At 41.1% G+C, this 23,147-nt stretch overlaps 1 protein-coding gene across 1 annotated transcript in view; it reads right to left on the bottom strand.

Moving 5' to 3' along the window:
- The window catches only part of LOC141000231 (LHFPL tetraspan subfamily member 4 protein-like), a 29,158-nt gene extending 6,532 nt beyond the window's left edge, over positions 1-22,626 (bottom strand). The window contains exon 1 of the mRNA XM_073470889.1: positions 22,218-22,626. Within this exon, the coding sequence (XP_073326990.1) occupies positions 22,218-22,626 (409 nt within the window). The remainder of the gene's footprint in view (positions 1-22,217) is intronic.
- Between the last annotated feature and the right edge of the window lie 521 nt (positions 22,627-23,147).

Below are 23,147 nucleotides of genomic sequence, written 5' to 3'. Positions count from 1 at the left end.
TATCGCTGTGTTGGTGTTGTTCCTAGAACATCATTATTAACGTTGGTCCTGGACCATCATTGAAACTGACCATTAATGTTTTTGTAAGGTCACAGCTTTGCAACTCAGGAAGAAGACCAGAAAAATAAACAGTTATCCTTTCTAGGACATGGTGAAGGGTCTATTTCAATCTAAACCATCTTTTCCTACACTGTCACGTGCTTTTGTTTCCCAAACCAAGCCAAACTAAGAAAACTGGGGGAAAAGTCAAACTAGTAACTGAAGTTAAAGTCATAGTTTGGGTTTTTTGGTCTGGGGTTGTACGAGGTACTTATCCCTAGTCAGTGTTTTACCTGCAGTAGATGACCAATGGCATGTTAAGCGCCAAACATATTCATAATACAGCGTAAACTTACCTGCAAGTCTTGCTGTCAGTACAGTTTAGCAGTACAATGCTCTGCTTCCCTGTCGGTGCTACGAGCTGCTTCTCCACACAGAGGGAGAACTGATGGTCGTCTACTGCAGGTGATACACTGACGAGGGATAAATACCTCATACAACTCCACATCAAAAGACCCCAACTATCACTTTAACGTAGAAATAAGTCAGGAATATATTCCAAACTGGACACAAACCTCAGTCCTCCTGAGTGAGAGTCCTGTGTTTAACCCATTACAATGGCTTGCTCCAAATATTTGACCTTGTCGCTTTTTTATCAGTTGAAATGATGATCCTAGAACAACAATGATTATGATGTTCCAACAACACCAACATGGCGATATCAGCTAAACCACTGACAGCATTCCTAAGTCCTCTATTGCTGTCCAAGCAGAGAGTTTATATAAAGATTTTTCATTTGTTAATGTATTCAGTAAAGTGCAACTGAAATTACAGAGAGACATTTGATTGATAGCTAAACCTGCAGGCCCATGGAGACCCTGTATAAAAAACTTGCTTGGTAACTGGGACTTACAAGACATGTTTGTAAGTGGTTCAATGTGCTATTAGTTGCATAATTATCTAGCCTGCAGACTGATTAAAGCAGCATGCTTTTTTGAGATTGAATATTTGTTTGGTAGCTCGTTTAGTAAGTCATGGTGCAGAACTTAGTTGTAGTTGTATTGGACCTCTAACTACAACTTAAAATATTTTCATGGCTGCTAGTACTGTGTGTAACTTCAGATGTACAGGGAACAATAGGATGTGCCAGCAGGAACAAAGCAATGTTAGCATTGTTATTCTTGCATCAAGTCAAGCATGGGGGTTCACAGGGCTGAACCAGTGATTGTATATAAAGATGGATGACATTACAAATCCCCCAAAGTGAAAAAAAAAAAATCTTGATCACCCCCTGGTGGCTGGCTGATGCCTCCTCCTCCATACTAGCAGAGGAAACATGGGACACTATGAAGTTGAAGTCAATTCAATTAATAATGTTAATTTTTCGGATAAGTTTCTGTTTAATTAGTTTGATGCAATGGAAATGGAAAGGTTGTATGGGCGGAAACAGTGCAATATGGCAGTGCTCGCCATCTAGTGGCCCAGTCTTTTTGGGTCTTTACAGAAGACATTTATATTCTGTAGCAGAAAATAAACATAAAATTTAATTTTAGCTGGACTTTAAAACATGAGTGAATATAAACCAAAGGGCAGAAGGAGAATGTTGTCCTCGTAGGTCTGAAGGTGTTGAATCTGAGTGTATTAAAGTGAAGTCCATTAGTCATACGCTTGAACCCTGTCACATTAGTGATTCCCTCTGAAGACCCAGTGTTTCACCTACTAGCCATCCATCATGAGAAAACGGTGGGTGGTGAACTCATTGCAACAGATGAGGGAGGATATCAGATTAGTCACCACCTCTCTGTGAGCGCCATGCAAATATGAGGAGTCGTATTTCAAGCTGAGACGAACGTGGTTAGAAAATGTGACCGCTCCTCCGACAAAATGATTGCGGGCGTAATGAGAGAATGTAATGAGAAAGAATATAATGACGATAATACAGTAAGTAATGAGAGAATGGAAGAGCAATGGAGGTAATCATCGTGGGAAATCATCATGTTATTAGCTTCTTTTATGACCTTTGTACAAGATATTAACATAGATGAGAGATTGATAAAATCATTAACGGAGTAATGAGTGTCAGGTAACATGTTTTATGGATTTTTGATGAATGTTTCCCCATCTGGTATGAAACTCATCCAAAGTTATTGAGTGTGGGCTTTCTGAAAATGTGAATGCAGAGCCAAGAATCCTGATGGGCAAAATACATCAGCCTCCTGGCATCTCATCATCCAATCATTTTCCTTTGTAGTAAACGTTATTCACTCTTCTTTGTTTTTTCAAACAGTACAGTATTCTGTATAAGGTGGAGCAGATATCTTTTCATGTGGCTTTATTTTACACAAAGGAAAAATACAGATAATTAGATTAGTTTCATTGTTGTAGCTCTGGCCGTTGGTCAGGTTGTAAACCAGTTGTACTCATCAGAGACATTGCTGCGATATCAGAACAGGGAAATATTGCTAAAAATAGATCTAACAGAACAACAAGCACCAGGAGTTTGGATAGATTAGCCAAAACTGAAACTGTCCATTGTTAACATCCATCACAGATTACAGACTGACTTTCTGCTTCAATTCTGACCCACCTTGTTTCTGTGTTTTCGGTGACTAATGCAGGTTGCCTGGACCTTTTCTAGCAATGTGACCACTCAGCAGTTTCCTTGGTGGGTACCAAGTTATCATGACAGAGAGATCGAATGGCATGACCTATACAAATAAAACCCAAGGCAGATCGGTAAATAGTACTTTTCCCTTAAGGCCGTGACATGCTGTTTGCATCTGCATCGAGGAGGTTAGCTCAACCACTCAGCTTGTTTAACACACAGGGCAGCCAAATGCAATGTTGAGATCTGATGGGTGTTTTACCTGTACAACCTACTGTTGCAGCCTAATCAGCCAGAATAAATATTAGCTAAGTACGTTTTCGGCAAAGCCGCAGATATGCTAAAACTAAGTGTTTCTTTATGTCGCTACTTCACGTTTGTTTAGGTTGAATTATTTAGATTTCTCTCTTGTCACAAAACTGTGCTAATGCTCTGGTTAGGTTTAGGCACACAACCCACTTGGTTAGGGTTAGGAAAACATCATGGTTTAGCTTAAAATACCTGTTTTGGTTGCCAAGATCACGAATGGAGATGGTCTGACCTCACATGAAACATTTCAGCCATTTTCGTGGCGTCAAAACCGGCTGGAAATACCCCTAAGTCTCCTTGAAAATATCCACTGGTGTCACTTGTCACTGTGGTCGGCCATTTGGTAGCATTTTTGGCTTGTAAATACGTCACCAGCACTCCCTCCACCTCCTGATGTGAAAGATGGCTGATAAACATATAATGTCCACATAATATGCTTGTGTGGGACACAACCTTGGACGTATCCGTGGTCTGCAAAAATGTTTACTGCTATCATTATATTCTGGCGACTGGACTGACTATTACCCATAACAGTGCACAGACACTCTGCAAACACTATGTACAGTATTTCATTCACTTTTTCTAATCTAAGCTATTGCACCCCGTAAAAATGCAGTACGTACAGTAATGTGCACTATGTACAACAGCAAGTTGACGCATTAGCATTGGAATACACTGCAGTTCATTCAAGACCATTAGGGAAGCCGTGATTTTAATTATAAATCGAAAATTGTTCGCAATGAACTTTAACTTTCGATCATCAAATTCAAAAGAAGGATTTGCAGAAATTTAAGAAACAACACTTCAGAGATGACTTAGCTAGCTAAACGATAGCCTGCAGCTGCACTTCCAGACACTTATCCAGTGTGAACGAGGACGATCAACTTAATGGCACCAGAGGTGACTCCAACAGCGCCACAGATGTTGGGTTCACTTTTCTTTTCAGAGATCCTTATTTGGACTTGCCTAACTCTTACCTGCAAAGAGCTGCCAGAATAAAGACAAGGTGTTGTTGTACCCCTGTGTTTTTTAAAGAATTTGAAAATGTAAACGACATAAAACCAATGATCTGTTGATCTTGACAAATCCAGATACAATAGTCTTACAATGGCTGAGCCGTCAGTGCTGACATAAATGTTCAAATCAAACTGGTGTTCTGAATCGTGACACACCTATATACCATGGTATTTGCAACAGTATTCACATCATGATTTTTACCTGTGGTTTTTGCAATCATTAACCAGGAAGTAATCATGGCTGAGCTGACAACAGTGAAATTAACTAAAATCTAGTGATTCACTGCAGATTCTGTGTTGGTTACATCCATAAACGGACTGAACACAGTTCCTATACTCATATGATTACCCATAACACCGTCTCTTTCGACAGATAACTGTATCTTCGCATTTGCAGCCCTCAGTACAGCTATATTTCTGAGATCAAGTCCTCTGTGTAAAATTCAACAATACAATGTAGCATATTGTTAAAACCCCCTCTTTTTGTGTACAGGGTGGCAGTAAGGCAGTACTGACCGTGTGACATGATCTCGCTGCACCCTTTTCCTCTATCTGCCTTCCTCCTCCACCTTCAGCTCAAGTGTGTAAGTGGGCACCAGCAGGCTAAAAATAACCCCCACCTTCCCACAACCCAAGAAAAGCCCTTTGAAGTTGTTGGGGTGTTTCCTCTTCCTTCCTCCCCTCCGCTCTCTCAAGACACAGCATTCTGAACTTGGAGGGGAGGAACTTCAAAGGCGGCAAGCGGAGGGATCGAACAGAGAGGGAGAGAGGATGGGAGGGAGCGAGAATGAAAGGAAAAACAAATCGTATGAAGAAGGAGAAAGAGAGCAGGATGGCTATTACTGTCGTATTTCTCATCTCAGCTCATCACTTCCTGTCATCTCTTTTCAGTGCAGCTTTCACAGCCCGTCAGCTGTTAGAAACAATCAGATCAAACTGAATGAAAACATTTGGAAATGCGTTGCCAGGACACGTTTCTGATCCAACTAGTTCAAATTACTGTGAGCCGATTTATTTATAGCGCCTTGAAGATATTTATAGACTCATTACGTAATAATTTTGTCAGACTTTCTTATCTACATGTCCACACGGATCCTTTTTTTATTCGAGACAAACAGTCAAAAATGATTATATAAGAGCTCTAAAAATACCATCAGTGTGCTATATATAAGTGTGTGTGTGAAGTATTTTTGATGGGAGCAGCTTCAGGCCCCACAGTACTCCTCCTGAGCAGCTTGACTGTGTACCCGACTTGTGACGCCATCCGACACTGTGTCATGCGCTCTGAATGAGTGACTTCATAATCCCACACAGTCTGTGCTTGAGATTTTCTAATAAGTGCACACACAAGATAATACATGTAAACACACCTCCACTTTCTCTCTAATGCAGATTGATGCATCCACGCACAGCAGATCTGACCGACCTTGAGTCTTCAATCAGGATAAACAAACATGCTAATTACTGTCCCAGTACTGCTGCACAGCAAAAACTGGGGTCCACAGTGCATCCTCTGTTTACGACAGTGTGGAAAACTAATGTAAGCTAAGGCTAAAATAAAGTGGTGACATCATCATTGCAATTTTGGAACAGAGTCATAGGTACTGTCCTGTTCCCTGTGAACTTTATTTACTTTCTGCTGTTGTATCTGGAATAAAAAAGTAGTGTCTATGCTATGGGCAGTGAATGATTGTAACTAAGGACTTATTTACTCAAGTACTGTACTTGAGTACAATTTTGACATTGTACTTTTGACCCCACTATATTCATTTGATCACTTTAGTAACTAAAGTAACGCTGCCCCCCTTGCTGAAGCGAGCACCTGAAGTCCAACACAGGGTGGAAATGTCACAGTTCAGCTCTGCCTCACCACTCTGCACCTGCCTGCTTCAATCTGCCAATCAGACACACCCCTCTCATCAAGCCAACTCCACTCACCTGTGCTCTCTGCTCTGCTCTGGCTGCATTTAAGCTCCAGCTCCACTCTCACTCATTGCCAGATTGTTCTCGATGCTTGCACCAGACTCTCCAGCGATTTTCTGCCTGATCTCCCGGTTCCGACCCTGCTTGCCTCTGACTATCCTGCCTGACCGATCTCCTGGATATTACCTCAGCCTTCTGTCTTCGACCACGAGTTTCGCCTATCCCCTCCTGGTTACACACCTGCTCGGCTCTGCGGCTACACAGCTCACCACTGGACCTGTCTGCCTGCTAGGTAATCCACCTGTTGCCGGCTTTGCCTTCAGTCAGCGACACCAGACTCACTCCTTCTCTGATCTCGCAGATCACTGTGAGCCAAGACTTTTCTCCTCATCACTGTATAAACTGTTTAAGACTCCAGTGATAAATAAAAGTCATTACCGACTGATATCCTGTCTGCCTGTGCTGCTTTTGGGTCCTCACCATACCCGTGACAGGAAAGGTGTGAACATGACTGCATTAAGAGATCACCATGTCCAATCTATAATTTAATAAAGCCGTCGAGAGCTCTGCCCTTCTCTCTGACACTGTGTCTAGACCTTGGCCTGCTGTCCTCCATCTATCTAATGGACGGCCTCTCTGCTGATGTACAGGGCTTTTATTGGAGTTGGGATCAAGTGTGTGTGTGTGTGAGTGTAATTGTGTGCATTGCTGAGGGGGCACTTTACAAGATGTTGCTGCCGCCAGGGTTCACTGGCCCACTTGGCATCGAGCTCTTCCTCTTTTTTTCCCTCTTTCATTCTGTATTTACACTCATGCTACCTACTGTGAATGACCTGTGCTTTCAACTTGATGTATATTTGTAATTTACGATGACATTTATTTGGTGAGTGGAAGCAGAATCTCTTCTGGTAATATTTCATTTATATATTTTAGTTTACATATTTTACCAAATTGTTGAATTTGCTAGAATGTTAAATGTGTTTCCTTTACCAAACTCATTTTCTGTAGATTTACACCCAACCTCCTATTCTCCGCCCTCTGCTTCTTTTTCTCATCCTTTATCATTTCCTCGCTCATCACTGTGTCCTTCACCGGCTGAGGAGTGAGTTGCTGGCACCCGTCCTGAATCAGGAAAGAGGATTGGCAGGTGTACAGAGGCTTGCACAAAAAAACATATAATGTGTCATCGCAAGAGTCCAAGCATCGTTTTTCATCAAGCCACGCGAAGCAGTTTGGTGATATACTGTGGGATCGGTGAGCAGGCCCTTCTGACAATCCATCTAATTCATAATTAGAGGAGGAGTATCTCCCAGAACCAGCACTGACAGAAGAACTACACTTTACTATATTTTACAACTTCTGATAATCTTCTAATATTGTGGTTCCTGTCTGGTCGTAGGGTTGATGTTATTCAACTGTGTTCTGAGTTGGACATTCTTTTGCTCACATTCTATTAAAATGTCACTAACTTAAAGCTCCTGTAAGTAAGAGAGTTGATTTTTGAGTCTCACTGCCAACTCATTAAACACTGACACATTCTAATGGTGGAGTATAGAGTCAGTATTACTATCTGACCAACAGGAGGTTTAACTACTTGCACTAAAGCTGCTGTAAGTGTTATATTTTTATTAAAATATGTGTTAAATAGCTCTATATTCCAACAGTAATCGCTGTTGTACTGTGTTCGGAACCGACTTCTGTCCCCCATAACAAGGTAAGATGCTCCAAGAAGTGAGGAAGTTAATCAAATACAAACACATTTAAAGGGGAAAGAACATCGCCCAAGTGTGACTGAGAGTTACTGCTCTCCCTCATGAAAGTCATTTAGTTGAGTGTAGCATACACTTTAGACATGTCACAAGTACACATGAAATTTGGCATGTAGATTCATAAACATATAAATGACATACGCAGGGGGCGAACACCAAAAACAAAATCCCAGCGAAAAGAACAGAAAACGTCTCAGGCTCAACATGTTCGACTCAGGACACAGTCTATATGTACACCCCAATGCTAAATGAATTGATTTTTGTCCATTGCATTCTCAGCATTAAAAATTTAAAAACAAAATGAAAGAATGTCCCGGTTTTCCTGAATAATCCAGTAGTGAGTGTATATCCAAAGTGTAATAGGAACTATTTATTTTTAAATGAGTTCCAACAAAAAATGTTCCCAGTGAGGCTGATTATCCATAATTGTTGATATCTCAAAACATGGGAAGATAAATCCAACACTGAATGAATGAGAAGAAGCTATATATTTTCTTTTAATTTGGGTGAACAAACCCCAAGGAGGCACGAGGACATGCTGACGTAATGTTTCTATCAAGCTCCAGCTGTCACATGCTGCCGTGCTCAGTCATTACTGATCGCTTTAAAAATATCAGCAGAGTACCTCAAATATAAAACATAAATAGGTATTCAGCTTAATGACTTAATTTAAAGAAGCATTCAGATGGCACCTGGTCGAACTAATGGAACCACAGGAAGTGAACATTACATGCACATGCATAAGTGAACACTCAGTGATCATAATGTGACCATGATGAAGCTGCAAATCATCACCGCCTTCAAAAGAGTACAGCTCTTTTAACTGTCTGAGAAGCCTAATGTAAAGCCTGATATGAAGGAGAATGAACAACATCTCCTTGTGAAATGGAGGCATGTATGTAAGAGTAACGATTCCACATTAATAAGAAACGTGCATCATGTGTAGCGGAGAAATTTCCATTTTGCTCCTCATACATCCTATCAACAAGCTTCAGGGTCTCTCTCTCTCTCTCTCTTCCTCCCTCTTTCTTCCTCTCCCTCACACACACACACACACACACACATGCAGTGAGTGACAATGCTGAGAAGGGTCAAAGAAATCCATTATTCAGCTGTCAGGATATTTTTAGAAACACCCCGGTGACTTTGGAATTATTTATTAAGCGCCTGATAATTAAAACATGTACGTTTGGTTGGGAAACGCCAGCCAGAAATCTGAGCGAGAGAGAGAGAGAGTGAGAGAGAGAGAGAGAGAGAGAGAGGCAGGGATATCCCCCAGGGAAACTCTCTCTCTCTCTCTCTCTCTGTCTCTCCTCTCTGTAGTTCTATATTTAACTCGACCACTGCAGCATCTATTTAGCTGCTGTTGCACATGGGCACATTTATCTACATACGTGCACTGCCGTTACAGCACATATGAAGCTATGCACGTTCTTACACACACACACAGGTGCACGCACACACACACGGTCTTTACACATTTACTAGTGCAGAAAAAAAGCAGCCCACACTGGCTCCGGAGAAGAGCAGGGAAACGCTCTCATTAATAATTCAACTCTCACACCATCATATACACATTTACCCGCTGTCTTACATGCTCACGTGAACAGATGCATGTGTGGCCACGCACACACATATACGCTAACACACATGAGAGCCGGAGTGGAACACACACACACTCATTCAGAGGCTGCTTCACTCACTCTCATTCTTGCTTTCTGCTCTCTCTCTCTCTCTCTCTCTCACACACACACACACACTCTCTTTCGATTGCTTTAGATACACGTCAAACTGCACGGAAGAACAAAAGTGGACACGGTAGCACGATTCTGTCGTTGTGTATAAGTGTGAAAGAGTGACAGAGCAGAAAAAAAAAACGGTAACACTGGTCATTTTATGTTTGTACTTTCAATATTTGAGTTCATAGGATTCAGCAATTACTTCCTGTTTTGTCATTTGGAGGACTTTCAGGATTCTTTAAAGTCCTCCAAGCTAAACAACAAACTAGTAGGCAAGTCGCAATTCATGAATTTCTGAGAAAAATGGGATAATACGCCTGAGTCGAGTGGTTTTTGTCTCAACATATAAAACGTAACGTTTCAGCAAATCTGCGGTTTAAACAATTGCACAATGCCAATATTTATTATAGCGATGAGGTTGCAGGAAGTAATGTTCCATTTAAGCAGAAAGTAAGGGTGTGAAAGTCAGGATGATGAATTGGTGTTTAGTGCATCAAACTTTGATGCAGAACACAAGAGCTTGCGTGCCGTCACAGACCTGCAATTAATGATTGTCTACTTGACTGTAACTATGATCTTTCCTCAACCTAAACCCAGTGTTTTAGTTGCCTAACCTCAACCATTCATGTATATCTACAGAAACAGTAGACAGCGAGAACTTTAGATGTAAAATCTTCTTGTCTCGCGATACAACTATTTAATTCTGTCTCAAGGGAGCAATGTATTTGGAGGCAGATATAAAGATATAAATGTTTATGGATGTACATTTTTTTAAGTGTTCCCAGCAATCATTGAAAAGTTGAATGGCAGTTGCTATGGTCCAAACACGACATCCTGTTATGGTTTAAAAATAGTTCCAGAATGAAAGTTGTGCCCACGTCCAGGACGTTACCTGGCAGTCACAGGACATGCCCTTCCAAGATGTTCTAGCAATGTCAAAATACTGTATGATGTCACCACGAAAGGGCTTATTCAGCTCTTCTGCCAATTTTTTATGTATGTTGTGCATTCAGTAGCGTCCTACAAAGAGAAATAATAATAATATAACAATAAGTCCACTCAGTCAAGAAACAGTCAATTCAACATTGTCTCACACAAATCCTTGTTTAATGGGTCCTGTGTTTCACCCATTCATCCACCATGAAGTCAAAATGATATGATTGAACACAGTTTGGTTAGAGACCTTTGGCTCTTACAAACACTACAGGCTTAAAACGATGAGACAGGAATACAATAAATGTACATGTAGATATACATAAATGTCTTTTTAGACTTAAAAGGGGTGCTGTCTTTGTATGTGGAGTGGACGTCTGATCACAACCATTTCACAACCACAGTCATTGTTAATCAGCTGTTGTAATGAAAAATAAAAAAAGACACCTGCATTGGCTATGGAAACAATGTCAACATCCAACTAATGCTTGCTGAATTATATCCTTTGAGTTATATTGAATTATATCCTTTACTTTACTTTCCAAACCAGACAGAAAGTGAAACATAGGACTTGAAGGGTTGCTATGTTTAGGCACCTCCAGACTGGCTTCATTTGTCGACCCTCTTACAATCCAAGCCGTGGACATAACAATCCATTACAGTACGTTTTTACTCTCCATAAAGACACCAGGGTGCAACAAAGTGTCAGAAGTAAGATTTAAGCAGATTTAAACATCTTTTTAGTTCTGCAAACATTTCTTGGAGACAGATCTGCTCTGGGGGCATTAAGCATCCAGCCTGGCTGTGTTAGCTAATAATGTGACATATGGATGTGAATATTAATGAAAATATGCTCTGAATATAATGATTGCATTTTGTCCCCACTATCCTAGCTCGAGTCATTCGTGAACAAATTTTAGATCCCCAGTAAAGACTCAGCAGCTACTTGTCAGTAGGGCAGGATGATGATGTACTTGAGGGGACACAAGAATGGTGAGTAATGGTAAGTAATCATGAGGTAATGACGCGTACCTAGTAACAGCTCACTTGGAGGTGCACAAAACTAGTCATTAAAATGTACATAATAGGGCATTAGAAGGTCTGATTGGTTATATCAAGTGTTATTTAGTAGGTTGATCGCAGACATTTAGAGGAGTCACCATGATGATTCATGGATATATCAGCCTGTACTCACCCAGATACAGCAGCATGGTCAGTGGCCTTACGCCTCTGAGTTTGACACTGTAGTTACCCCACTAGCGTCACTGACTGAAGTGCCCCTCTAGTGCAGTGTATAAAGTGCAAAGAAAAGTCCAAGTCAGGGGGTGGTTGGGGTTTGATGGGTCTTGCACTGGACTTTCTCACAGTTCACAGCCACAAATCCACCACATTAAAATAGTTTCTCCATTACTTTTGAAATGTATTCATGCCCTACAGAATACAGTAGTCAGTCTTTTAAGTCAGTAAAAATGAAGAAATACAAAAATGGAAAGGGTTGTGATCTCATGGGGTCACTGATTGCCTTAGAGCTGCACTAAAGAATACTTTTATGTTAACAATTTTTCAAATTACTATTCAGTCCTGAAGTGTTGCTCGTAGTGACAAACCAACACAAAAGTATCGCCAGCACTTCACCTAAGCTTTACACCTTTTAGCATCCTTTAGCTTGTTGTTTTGCTTTTATGACCCTCAACTGTGCTCTAATCATCCCTTTTATTCCAGATGTAGAAAAAACTCTGATAAACCTACAGTACACTGCCTGCCCAGCCCCAAATGACAGGCAGACGCTAGCTGGTGAACACTGTGAAACATTTAGCAGCTAAAGAGCTAGATTACCTCAAGAGTTGGTGGAGACCAAACACAGAGCCAAAGGGAGGCATGTATAGTTTAGGTGGCAAAAAACATGAATGCTAATGTTCTAAACCGTAAATGTAAACTGTTGCTAACATATAAGTGAAAACAACTTCATAGGGTGGGGTGGTTTGAGCTTTGGCCAAAGAACAGTGACTGACTTTTTCCTCTGTAAATCTGTTTAACTGATTCTACATCTTGTGCTTTCCTTCATTGGTTTTTTATTTACACTCCCTATTCCTCCAACACACTCGCTTTTACACACACACACACACACACACACACACACACACACACACACACACACACACACACACACACACACACAGATACACACGCACACACTCAGACTGAACAGTCCCTGACAGGTCGTTCCTCCCAGGACAGCTCCTCCCCGGTGCCACGGCCCATGTCCTGCTTAGTTCTGTTTAATATTGCAACAGACAGGGAGAGACGTGAAGGAGGGATGAAGACATGAGCTGATTGAGGAGAGCAGGGAGAAAGGGGGTCATCGAGCCGCAGTGGTTTGTGGCTTATTCTATGGTAACTCATTTCTGCTGTAGGGATGGAAGAAAACGATAAGAACTGGGGAAAGATAGAAAGACAGACCTCTCAGCCTCTGTCAAAAGGTAGAAACTCAAGCCTTGCCTGAATTTCCCACCTTTTTTGCATTAAATTCATCTTCTATTCCAAAAAGGGTGAATTAAAGCTAAAGCTCTGTCAGTTTTCCCAGGAGCATTTTCCACTGAATTAATCTAAAGGTGTGAGCAGCGAAGCTCTTCACACACCTTGGGTGCTTTTGGAAAATCGAGCACCTCCTCTTGTTCTTTTTCGTGAGGAAAAATGCTGCTTAGTCTAGATACTGAGTGTAAAATGATCCCATTATTCACTTTCCCATTGCAGTGTGACATAACTGGGGGATGATGGGAAGAAAGTCACCTATTAGGGAGCAGCTGTTGATTCGCTAATGACCAGAATGTATCCCACTTTTAGCCACATTTGGTTTGTTCTTTAGCCCGCTGACCTCATTATTGTTTTAAATATACTAAATAATGATTTAACATTCATTAGTCCAATTTAAACATACTTATTAAACTGTTCATGTTAGCCATCGTTGCTGTTTTATCACAAAGCAAGCTCAACTTAGAGTAGTCTGTCACTCTTTCCTCAACATCAGCCGTCCTGGATAGCTGCTATCATCTGTTTAGAAGTTCTACATTACAAGAAACATTACACGAACTTTGTATTATTATATTATTTGACATTTCATATACTGTATATATGCAATGTAGTGATGCCCGCAGAAATTCCAACTCAAAAACGTGATTTATAGCGTGGTGACATATATAAAATCACAAAAACTAAGAAACAGATTAATATGAAGTGATAGATAAGCATTATAGTATTAATATCCAAATATTAAACATATGGAAAAAGGATATTAATAAATAAGTGACACTTTATTCTGTATGTCTCATAGACCATATTCACACGTCAGCCATTTTCCTCTGACATCACGCTCAGGGCAGGAAACTCAAATTCGTACAGCTTTCTTCCGGGTTGCAGGTCACATAAACATCAGGAATCTGACAAACTGTTGTGATTTCATCTCTTTGCGATTGATCTGCCACTGAAAACATGATGGATAGTGAAAATCTGGCAGGACATTGGGCCATATTTCATTGCAAAACTACATATTTGATTACCCATTAACGGTAGCACTCAACCACTTCCTAGCTAATATTACTGGTTGATTACATCCAGTGTGTTTCACTTATAAGCTTAAATAAATGTGTTCAAGATGTGCACTGATGTTTTAGAATTAATTTAAGCCTTTCTGTATCATGTAACACTATCAAATGGTAATATTAGCTAGGAAGTGGTTGGATGCTAACATTAGCTGTTAATCAGCAGGAGCTATTGGGCTATCAAATATACTGTTTTATCCGTTAGATAGCACCTAACATTAGCATCCAACCACTTTCTTGCTAACATTACCATTTGACAGTGCTATACAAAACAAATGAGTAAATTAATTCTAATATATCAACACACATCTTGGACACTTATTTCAGCCTGGCAGTGAAACACACTGGATGTAATCAAACGATAATGTTAGCTCGGAAGAATTGAATGGTTGAATGCTAACATTAGTTAATGTGTTGTCAAACACACTGTCCAGATGTTCATTGCTGACCAATGGAGAAGTAGTGAAATAATAAGGATTTGTCAGTTTCCTTGTGTTTATATGACTTCTAGTCTGCATCCCAGCATTTGAGCCTCCTGATCTGAGTGTGACATCAGACTTCAATATGGTTTAATGAAATCAAACATGTTCAGTAGTGGAGAGTGAGTAAGGAGGGTTTGATAACCATAGCTAATACATTTGTTTTTTTATGGTGACATTTTCCTTTTTTTGTCTCGTGATGAACAAACTATTATGAATAGAACGTTAAAAGTAACTTGGTGCCATATCTGAGAGGAAATCTGGCTAAAATGTTGCATTTAGAAATTCACTGAGCTGAGCAACAAAATCATTCATCCGACATCTGAAGACATAAATGTTTAGAGCTGTTCCAAACAGAGAGATGCTCTCATTGTCTCTCCTGGAAGGGCATTCATAGTGTTGTACTTGTCTGTACACACAACTAATGCTCACCTCCACACACTGGGCTGATCACTGCTTGATGTGGGCAAGCTTGTCAGATTTTTTGTTCCAGAAAGTTTCTCATGATACTCCCAAAATCACATCATGATAACCTGAGCTGGGCTGGTGGAGTTTAAAAGCATCTACACTATCGGGAATCCTGTCAGTAATTGTAAGAATATAAATAATTAGAACAGTTAATATGCAGCTGTGATTGTCTTTCATTGGTGTGTTAGTGTCAATTATCTCTCCTCCATAACACAGGAACACACACTGCCTGATGCCACCGTCACCCACTGCCCCGTAGCTCTCACGAGCCAGATAGGAGATTTGTGTTAGCGGCTAGTTCACTATGTTCTACAAGCTCTCTTAGCTTTTTAAGTCTAATAAATACATAAATAATAAACTTTATTAAATGTGGCAATCATATGAACACAAGCAAAATAGCCATCACGAATGAACCTCAGTCCAAAAAGGCAACACAGCCTGGCAGTTACTGTTCAACGCTGTGCATGTTTGCTTTGTGCTAACATTAGCTGCTGAACAAAAGGCCCAAAAGTTGTGTACTGTGAGGGCAGCACATCGTTGTCATCGCTAACCCTATCCAACTAGCTCATGTCTAGAACACCTAACATTATCATACTGATTGTAAACAATGAACATGGCTATTGTTTGGTTACGCCCCGCCTTTCCAAAACCCCGCTGTTCCGAAAATAGACTTCCATTCTTCGTAAGGACGTGGTTTCCCATTTTTTCTAAAGACCTCGCTATTCTAAAAAGGCTATTGGGGAACCCCTGACCCTAACCCTAACCCTAACCCTATTGGGAAGTAATTGGAACTTGAAAGTCAGATTCTGAACAGCGGTGTTTCGGAGTGGGGGTGTTTCGGAATGGAAGGCTGTCCCCCTATTGTTTGTGCTCACCGCAGTCAAGCTAGCATGTTAGTATTGGGACATTTTGGCTGCTCTTTCTCTTCCATCCTTGCGCAACTAGCTCACTAATAGCTTTAGCAATATATCCACTTATGAGTGTGGGAAGGCGGGCAGGTAAGTAGGTAGGTCGTCCAATCATTTCACTTGATCTGAATGACATGACTGGATAGGCTTATTAGAGCCCTGCGACAACTTGTTTTTTTTTATTTTCTCAGAGTCTTTGATTTATTGAGATTTTCTTCAAAAACAGCACAAAAGGCTTCTAAAATAAAGTACCAACCCTCGCTTTGCAAGGTAGCTGTCCAACCTATGTTACCATGGTGATCTACCCCTGTTAAACGTGATTCAGCTTTGTGACAGCTGTTTTAAGTCCATAGCTGGATATCCCACGAATCTTGCTTTGTGATGCAGGCCCACTGCAGGGGTTTGCAATCAATTCCTCTTGGATTTCTAATAGCAATGCAGGAGCAGTGCAGCATGCATGTGAAACCAGAGGTGTTCCTGCTGCTGGTTTCTATTCTATCTTCTATTGCAGACTCTGTCTTGGCTTGGGTTTGCTTCACCCACAGCTTTGCCAGTGTTGTTATAATCAGTAGAAAACTGTATTCAAGTCAAAACTGCTTCATCTGGGCCCAGAGTCACTTTATATCATCAACAGTTATGAGTGGCACCTTATAGTCCCTTTCAAGTACATTAACCTTATTTACATTTGGTCAGTTCAGTGTACATAGAGGCCAACTTAGGCCCATTTTTAGCTCATGGACGCCAAGACACACTGTGTCACTGTGCACCCAGGGTTTTGGCTTTGGTTGCTTATTTTTCTCGCTCATCTTTTATTTGAACTTTACTAAACCAGGAAAAAGTTTTGGTGTGACTGTTGCAATGCTTCCCAACTGGAAGAACCATTCACTTAGAATTCTGACATGAAGCCACGCCACTAAAATTGCCAATCTCTGTACATTCAAACTTTACTTAGCTGACATGAGGGCGAGTAAATAATGACACAATCTTCCCTGGGTGACCGTTCCCGTTTCACCTCTTTCCCGTTGCAGTAGCATGCTAGCAGACCATCACGATCAAGGCCCAAACTGCTCTCTAATTGACATTTTTGGTCCATTTGGCCCAAATCTCGGCCACCAGCGGTTCAAATTGGCCCTTACTGTATTTGCTGTGGTACACTCTGTCACTGTGCAGTGCCAGGAGACCTGCTGCTTCACCCAGCAGGGCAGAGTGGATGATTAAATGATCATCTCCAAGGTGGTGAACAGCATTAGGCCGTCTGCCAAGCCTATTAGACAACTTACCTCTGCCATCATACACATCCACTGTAAGGACAGTAAAACCTTTGTAAGTTTCACAAACTCTGACATGCACTCGCAAATCAGAGGAAACGCAGATGAAGATTTAGTTTGAGAATAAAAAATAGTGGTACATCTTATTACAGTCAGCACTGAGCATATGTGGGAAGCCAAAAGCATCCAGATCAAGAGGACATGCTGTTGCTTTTGTGAAAATGTAAAAATTTGGAATTATAAAGATCTACTTACACTAAGAAGGGTTATACAGCATATCTAAAATACAGAGATTTAGTTATATCGGACATGTTTCCCATGCAAGATGCTTTTAATGACTCAACAAGAGAACAAGACTGTGAGTCATCAAAAGCCAATCCAGGCAACTAGAAAGTTAAAGAAATAAAAATCCATTCTCCTTCTTTTGTGATTTAAATTTTTAGAAATTGTATATGAACCATTCGTTAATTTGCCTTCGTGCCGTGCAGAGATGGACCTCCGGCCTCTTCAGCCAGATGGTGATGGATGGTGGGAATGCGGCTCTATTGATAGCTAAAAGGAACCTGACGTGTGTGTGTCATCACATTCTCAGTGGTTTTATGTAGCAATGCAACATCACTCATCACGTACACTTTATCCTCATCATCATCCTGGATATTTATATCCTCACGTTCATTAGTGGGAGGCAATGCTGGACGAGTGTGGTTCAAGACAGTGAGGTGTTCCAGGTTCATACTTCTTTTTACAAGTGGTGAACACTAACTGAATACATTAACTAAAAAATGAGGCCTGCTATGCTTTTTCATTTTTTCCTTTCCTTCAGTGTGTTATACAGGTTCTGGTGAATGTAAAAGGTCCACACCAACAGGAGCTGGTGGTGCTTTCTCCCACAGAAAACACCACTCCTGAAACGCCTCGTCAGTAGTCCCACCTTTAATTTAATAATTTCTGCCTATACTCAAGGTAGAAGTGAAGCTAACTAGAAGTGAAAACACGACAGAGCTGAGAGGAGACAAGGTCAGTGATGCTGGCTCAGGCGTGTGTTAGTTGACCAATGGGCAGTCTGAAAAACTGACGAGCATTAAAACATGTGAACCTATTCCAGTAGTGACCCAAAATAAAAGTATGAACTTGAAAATATCCTCAAAAGCACTTTTTAGGACAGGGTAAAAAAATCAAATATGACAATATTTTTTATATATAAATATTAATATTGAGACAATATTGTAGAGATGACTAATGGTACTTTAACAAAAATATTACATGACTTGTAATGCAGCCTTTAAAACCAAGAAAAGACAACACTTGACATATCATTAGTCTCATATCATAATAACAATATAATAACAATATATGGCCCAGCCCTAGCTCTGTACTCTTTCTCTTAGGAGGAACCTGAAAGGAGGACTTTTACTTTTAGTGGAGACATTTTGCAGTTTTTCTACCTTCTTCCACCGCTGCCTCCTACCAATGTTTTTCTTGATTAATGGTTTGGGACGACTCGGGTTCAGTTCCTGTTAAGTCATGAAAATTTTGCTAAAGAGAGTAAAATGTGTACCTCTGCTATTCTGTCTGATTCGTGCTGATTGTAGAGCACTAATGCCTTCAACACACTCGGCAGAACAGAGGACAGAGTGGGCAGATGAGGATGAGCAAAAGAACAATACAGGAGGAAAAAAGTGCTGATCTCCCTCTCTCCCCCCCCCCCCTCTCTCTTTCTCCCTCTCTCTCTCTCTCCCTCCCTCTCTCACTCCCCCCCTCTCTCTCCCTCCTCCCCCCTCTCCCTCTCTCTCTCCCTCTCTCTCTCTCCCTCCCTCCCCCCTCTCCCCCTCTCTCTCTTTCTCCCTCTCTCTCTCTCTCTCTCCCTCTCTCACTCCCCCCTCTCTCTCCCTCTCTCTCTCTCCCTCCCTCTCTCTCTCTCCCTCTCTCACCCCCCCCTCCCTCTCTCTCTCGCTTTCCCTCCCTCTCATTCAGTATGCTGACTGTTTCTGCACAGAAAACTGACTCCCACGCTATTCTGCCTGGCCTATTTATCACATTGATCAGCTTATAAAGAAGTCGGATGTACACAGTAGGCTCGCTAGAAATGTGCGTATGAGAGAGATCATGATTTTTTGCACCTTGTGGCAGAGACGTGGAGCTCTGGCTGCTCAGAGGTTAGGACTTGCTGACATGGTCATTTTACTCACTTGGCCTCGTGACATCTAATCACCATAGATCAAACTGTTACTTTAGCCTTTCTCTCACTGTTGTTGGGTACCAGCACTGAAACTCAGAGAAACTGAAGAAGGCAGTCGCAATACATCAGACTAAAATTCATCATTTACCTGTGTGAAATCCGTTGATGGAATGTAACTAAGTACATTTACTCAAGTACTGTACTTGAGTTCAATTTTGAGGTTCTTCTACTTTACTTTCATGTCCATTTTCTGCTACTTTATACTTCTACTCCACTACATCCTGGAGGCAATTATTGTAGTAACTTTAGTTACCAGTTACTTAACAGATTTCTTGATGCATCAGAGCCAACGTAGCGTTTTTTTGTTTGTTCGTTCATTATTCGGCAATCTTATAACAAAATAAACAAAAACACTGTTTCCAATTGAAAAATGCTGAATGTCAGATCTGATAATCAGCCAGGTAAACCTATAGTACACAATATAGTCATAATAATTTATTTGTACTTTGTTACTCAAGTACATGTTTGTTTGGGTGACTCTCACTTTTAACAAAGTAATATTTTGACAAAATATCTTTACTTTTAATCAAGTATGACTTTTGGGTACTTTTTACAACACTGGTGAAATCTTCAGAACAATCAGACAATACAAGCTAAAGTAGAGCTGACGTGATGAGCTGATTAAACAATTAGCTGACTGACAGACAACGATCAGCAACTATTTTCAGAATTGATTATTTCTGAGCAGAAATTGGAGAAAATGTTCTGATTCCAGCTTTTTAAGTGTCAGTATGTGCTGATCATCTTCATCTCCTGTGATAGTACACTCTGTGATAGAACATTTTTTTTTATATTTGCTGACATTCTCTATACTGCAAACAATTAATTAGTTATTTTAAAAAAAAATTCTATTATAAATCAAATGAGGTAGTTTCACAGTTACACTTTATAATAACCATCACTGATAAATGGTAAATTTATAGTTAGTTAAATGTTGGTTCAAAGTTGTTTTACTGTTAAGAAACAATGAATATAATGATTATAAAACATTATTTAAGCAATTCTAAAGGTTTATAAACATCAGGTGCAACTTTACAATAAACAATTACTTGATAAATGTTTCATAAAGCATTGAAAGTGTGAAATAACTATAAATTAACTCTCCATTAACCATGTATTAAAGGAGCTATATGTAAGAATTTTAGGTTAACCTAGGAAGATAACACACAGCCAGGGCTTTAACAAGGTGCTGATCAGACAGTAAACTACCTTTTTCACTTGCTAGAATTTTTGTTTTAAAACATTTAAAAATGAATAAAAAATAATCAAAGTAAGTGTTGACGTTATGTCAAAGACGTCTTTGCAGACATGTCTACTGAAGTTAGCATGCTAACCAACTAGCGTCCGCTTGTCCTTTCTCGTAATACCACTTTGTACCTAAAATGAGCCAATAGTGAGTTAGTGTAGCGTCTAGTCTGCCCACAGTCCAACATGAGAGGAGGAAGAAGTAGCGCAAGGGCAAGAAACCACGTTCATCAGCGAAGAAAGAAGTGACAGAAACAAAAGCAGAACAATAGTTAGCCTAGCATTGACATTTCCACTGCACTTTAATCATGGTTAGTTCAGAGTGTCACCATATATTTGATATTTGGACTGTTTATCGGACAAAACTTAACATTTTAAGGCTTTGGGGACTGGTAATGCCCATTTTTTTGCTATTTTGCTATTTGCTGACATTCTCTATGTTGCAAACAATCAGCCATTTATAAAAAATAATCAGTGCATTTATAATGAAAATAAATGTTAGTTCAGGAAACCATAACATTTGAAGATGGACTTTCTAATTTCTGGTTCAAACCTTCCCCTACAATACCATACTTGGTGCCTTTAACAACACAGTCTCCAAAAGTGTCTCAGCTCTGTCACCTGCACAGATCTAACCTGAACCATCTAAGCGACCATTTGTAAACAGCTACTCAGCTGACCATGAAGGCAGCACGATTCAGTAGTCCTACAAATCCTGGATGTGTTGAGAAACCGTTATCCCCAATCACGGCTGCAAACTGTAATCTACCCACAGGAGCAGGAGGCAAAACAGCAGCCTCCTGAACACGGTAATCCAATCGACCTGGAATCGTCGCCTCAAAATAGCAGTATGGCCCTCAGTCAGAGGGGGACGGATTCATACCTCCGGTGCATCACACCGTACATCACATCACACCGCATCGTAGCCTGTACAATGAGCTGAAACGGCTGAATGAATGACATTTGCATTTCATCAGCACAAAGCTGTGATCCTCCTGCTGCTGCTGCTGCTGCTGCTGCTTCCTTTACAGATGCGGTGGTGTATCCTCAGAATATCAATGGTAGCAGGGGGGGAGCTCTGGGGCCTCTTACTGCTCTGGGTGGCGTGAATAATCGCTCAAACGCGTTCTCACTGTCTCAGTCCTGTTGTTGTAGGGATGGGGAATCTGTCTCCTAATTAACTGTAACAAGACATGGCCTGTACCCTTTACACTACGGCATATTGATCCTAGTGAAGAAACAGACAATGAAACTGCTGCACAAACACCTTTTACCCATTTCTAGAGAAGTTACTGTGATTCTTACGTTTCTGTAGGAATGTGAGCCACTGATACTGACCTCAGGAGCCTGCAGTGATGTCTGATGGTGTCACTACAGCCTTCATGTGGGAACTTGCAGCTTTGTGCTTTTAGATGTACAGAATATCGTCTTTTTTTCTTATTAACACCAACAGATTGTGGCGTATTCAGGCTTCCGAAATAATGTCTGTGAATGCAAAGGTGAGAAAACTCTAAAAGAATAATGCTTCCATCAAAAATGAGCTACAAGCTCACAGCAGCAGAGCTCTGATGCCTGGATTCGTGCAAATACACCAGGAGGGTCAAACGGAGTTTTTGGGGTGACTTACACTCATTTGTGTGTGACTGAAAAGACAGAATATAGTGTGAGTGGTGCCTACCGCACAGCAGCTGCATCCAGGCGCAGGTCTTGTAAACGGTGGAGGTGTTGCAGAAGAAGAAGAGCGCCATGCAGGCGATGCAGCTGAGGATCAGCACCATGGACAGCAGCACGAACACCGAGGCCGCCTTGAAGGCTCCGGACGGGATGGAGCTGAAGTCGGAGAAGCTGCCCACGCAGGTGAGCTCCCGGTTGGGCGACGGCCCGGTGCCCACGCAGTAGTGGAAGAGGCCGAAGTAGCCGGCCTGCGGCGTGTTGACGCTGTCGCCGATCCAGTAGGGCTGGATGAACACCACCACGTTGACGATGGCGAAGCAGATGGTGAAGATGGCCCACAGCACCCCGATGGCCCGGGAGTTGCGCATGTAATTGTCATGGTAGATCTTGGAGGCTTCTTGGGAAGGCAACATGTTTGGTCGATCTTTTTTTCTCTTTCTCACTCTCTCTCTTTCTTTCCACCCCCGTCCTCCTCCTCCTCTTTAGACTCTTACAAGAGAAAATGTAAATCTTTTTTTTTTTTTTTTAAAGAAATCCCAGACAGCTCCACACCCTCTCTGCACAGATCCTCTATTATTTCTTCCTTATTTGTTTCCCGTGCGCTTATATTTCTCCCGCTTTGGCTGTTTCTTAAAGGCTATTAGACGGGCCTACATGAGCACACGATACAGATGTAACCTGTAAATATGCATGTGACATGACAGGACTAAACATTGTAAAAATGAACGAGGGGAAATGCTACATTGGAGCAATACAAAATCATAGCCTACCTATGCCACTAATGAATAATTTACCAGGACCAGTGATTCAACATTGCTGTCTAAGGCTCGTTTCCTTGAGGCTACACCATGAATGATTTAAAACAGGCTTTTTCTTTATGTCACAGTGGTCAGGTGGAAAAGGGGGGGATGGGGGGTGGAGGGGGTTAAAGCTG

The sequence above is a fragment of the Pagrus major genome, chromosome 7 (genome assembly GCF_040436345.1).
Source record: "Pagrus major chromosome 7, Pma_NU_1.0".
NCBI lineage: Eukaryota > Metazoa > Chordata > Actinopteri > Spariformes > Sparidae > Pagrus > Pagrus major.
Note: the sequence above shows the minus strand (reverse complement) of the source record. Positions and strands in the feature narration are given on the sequence as shown.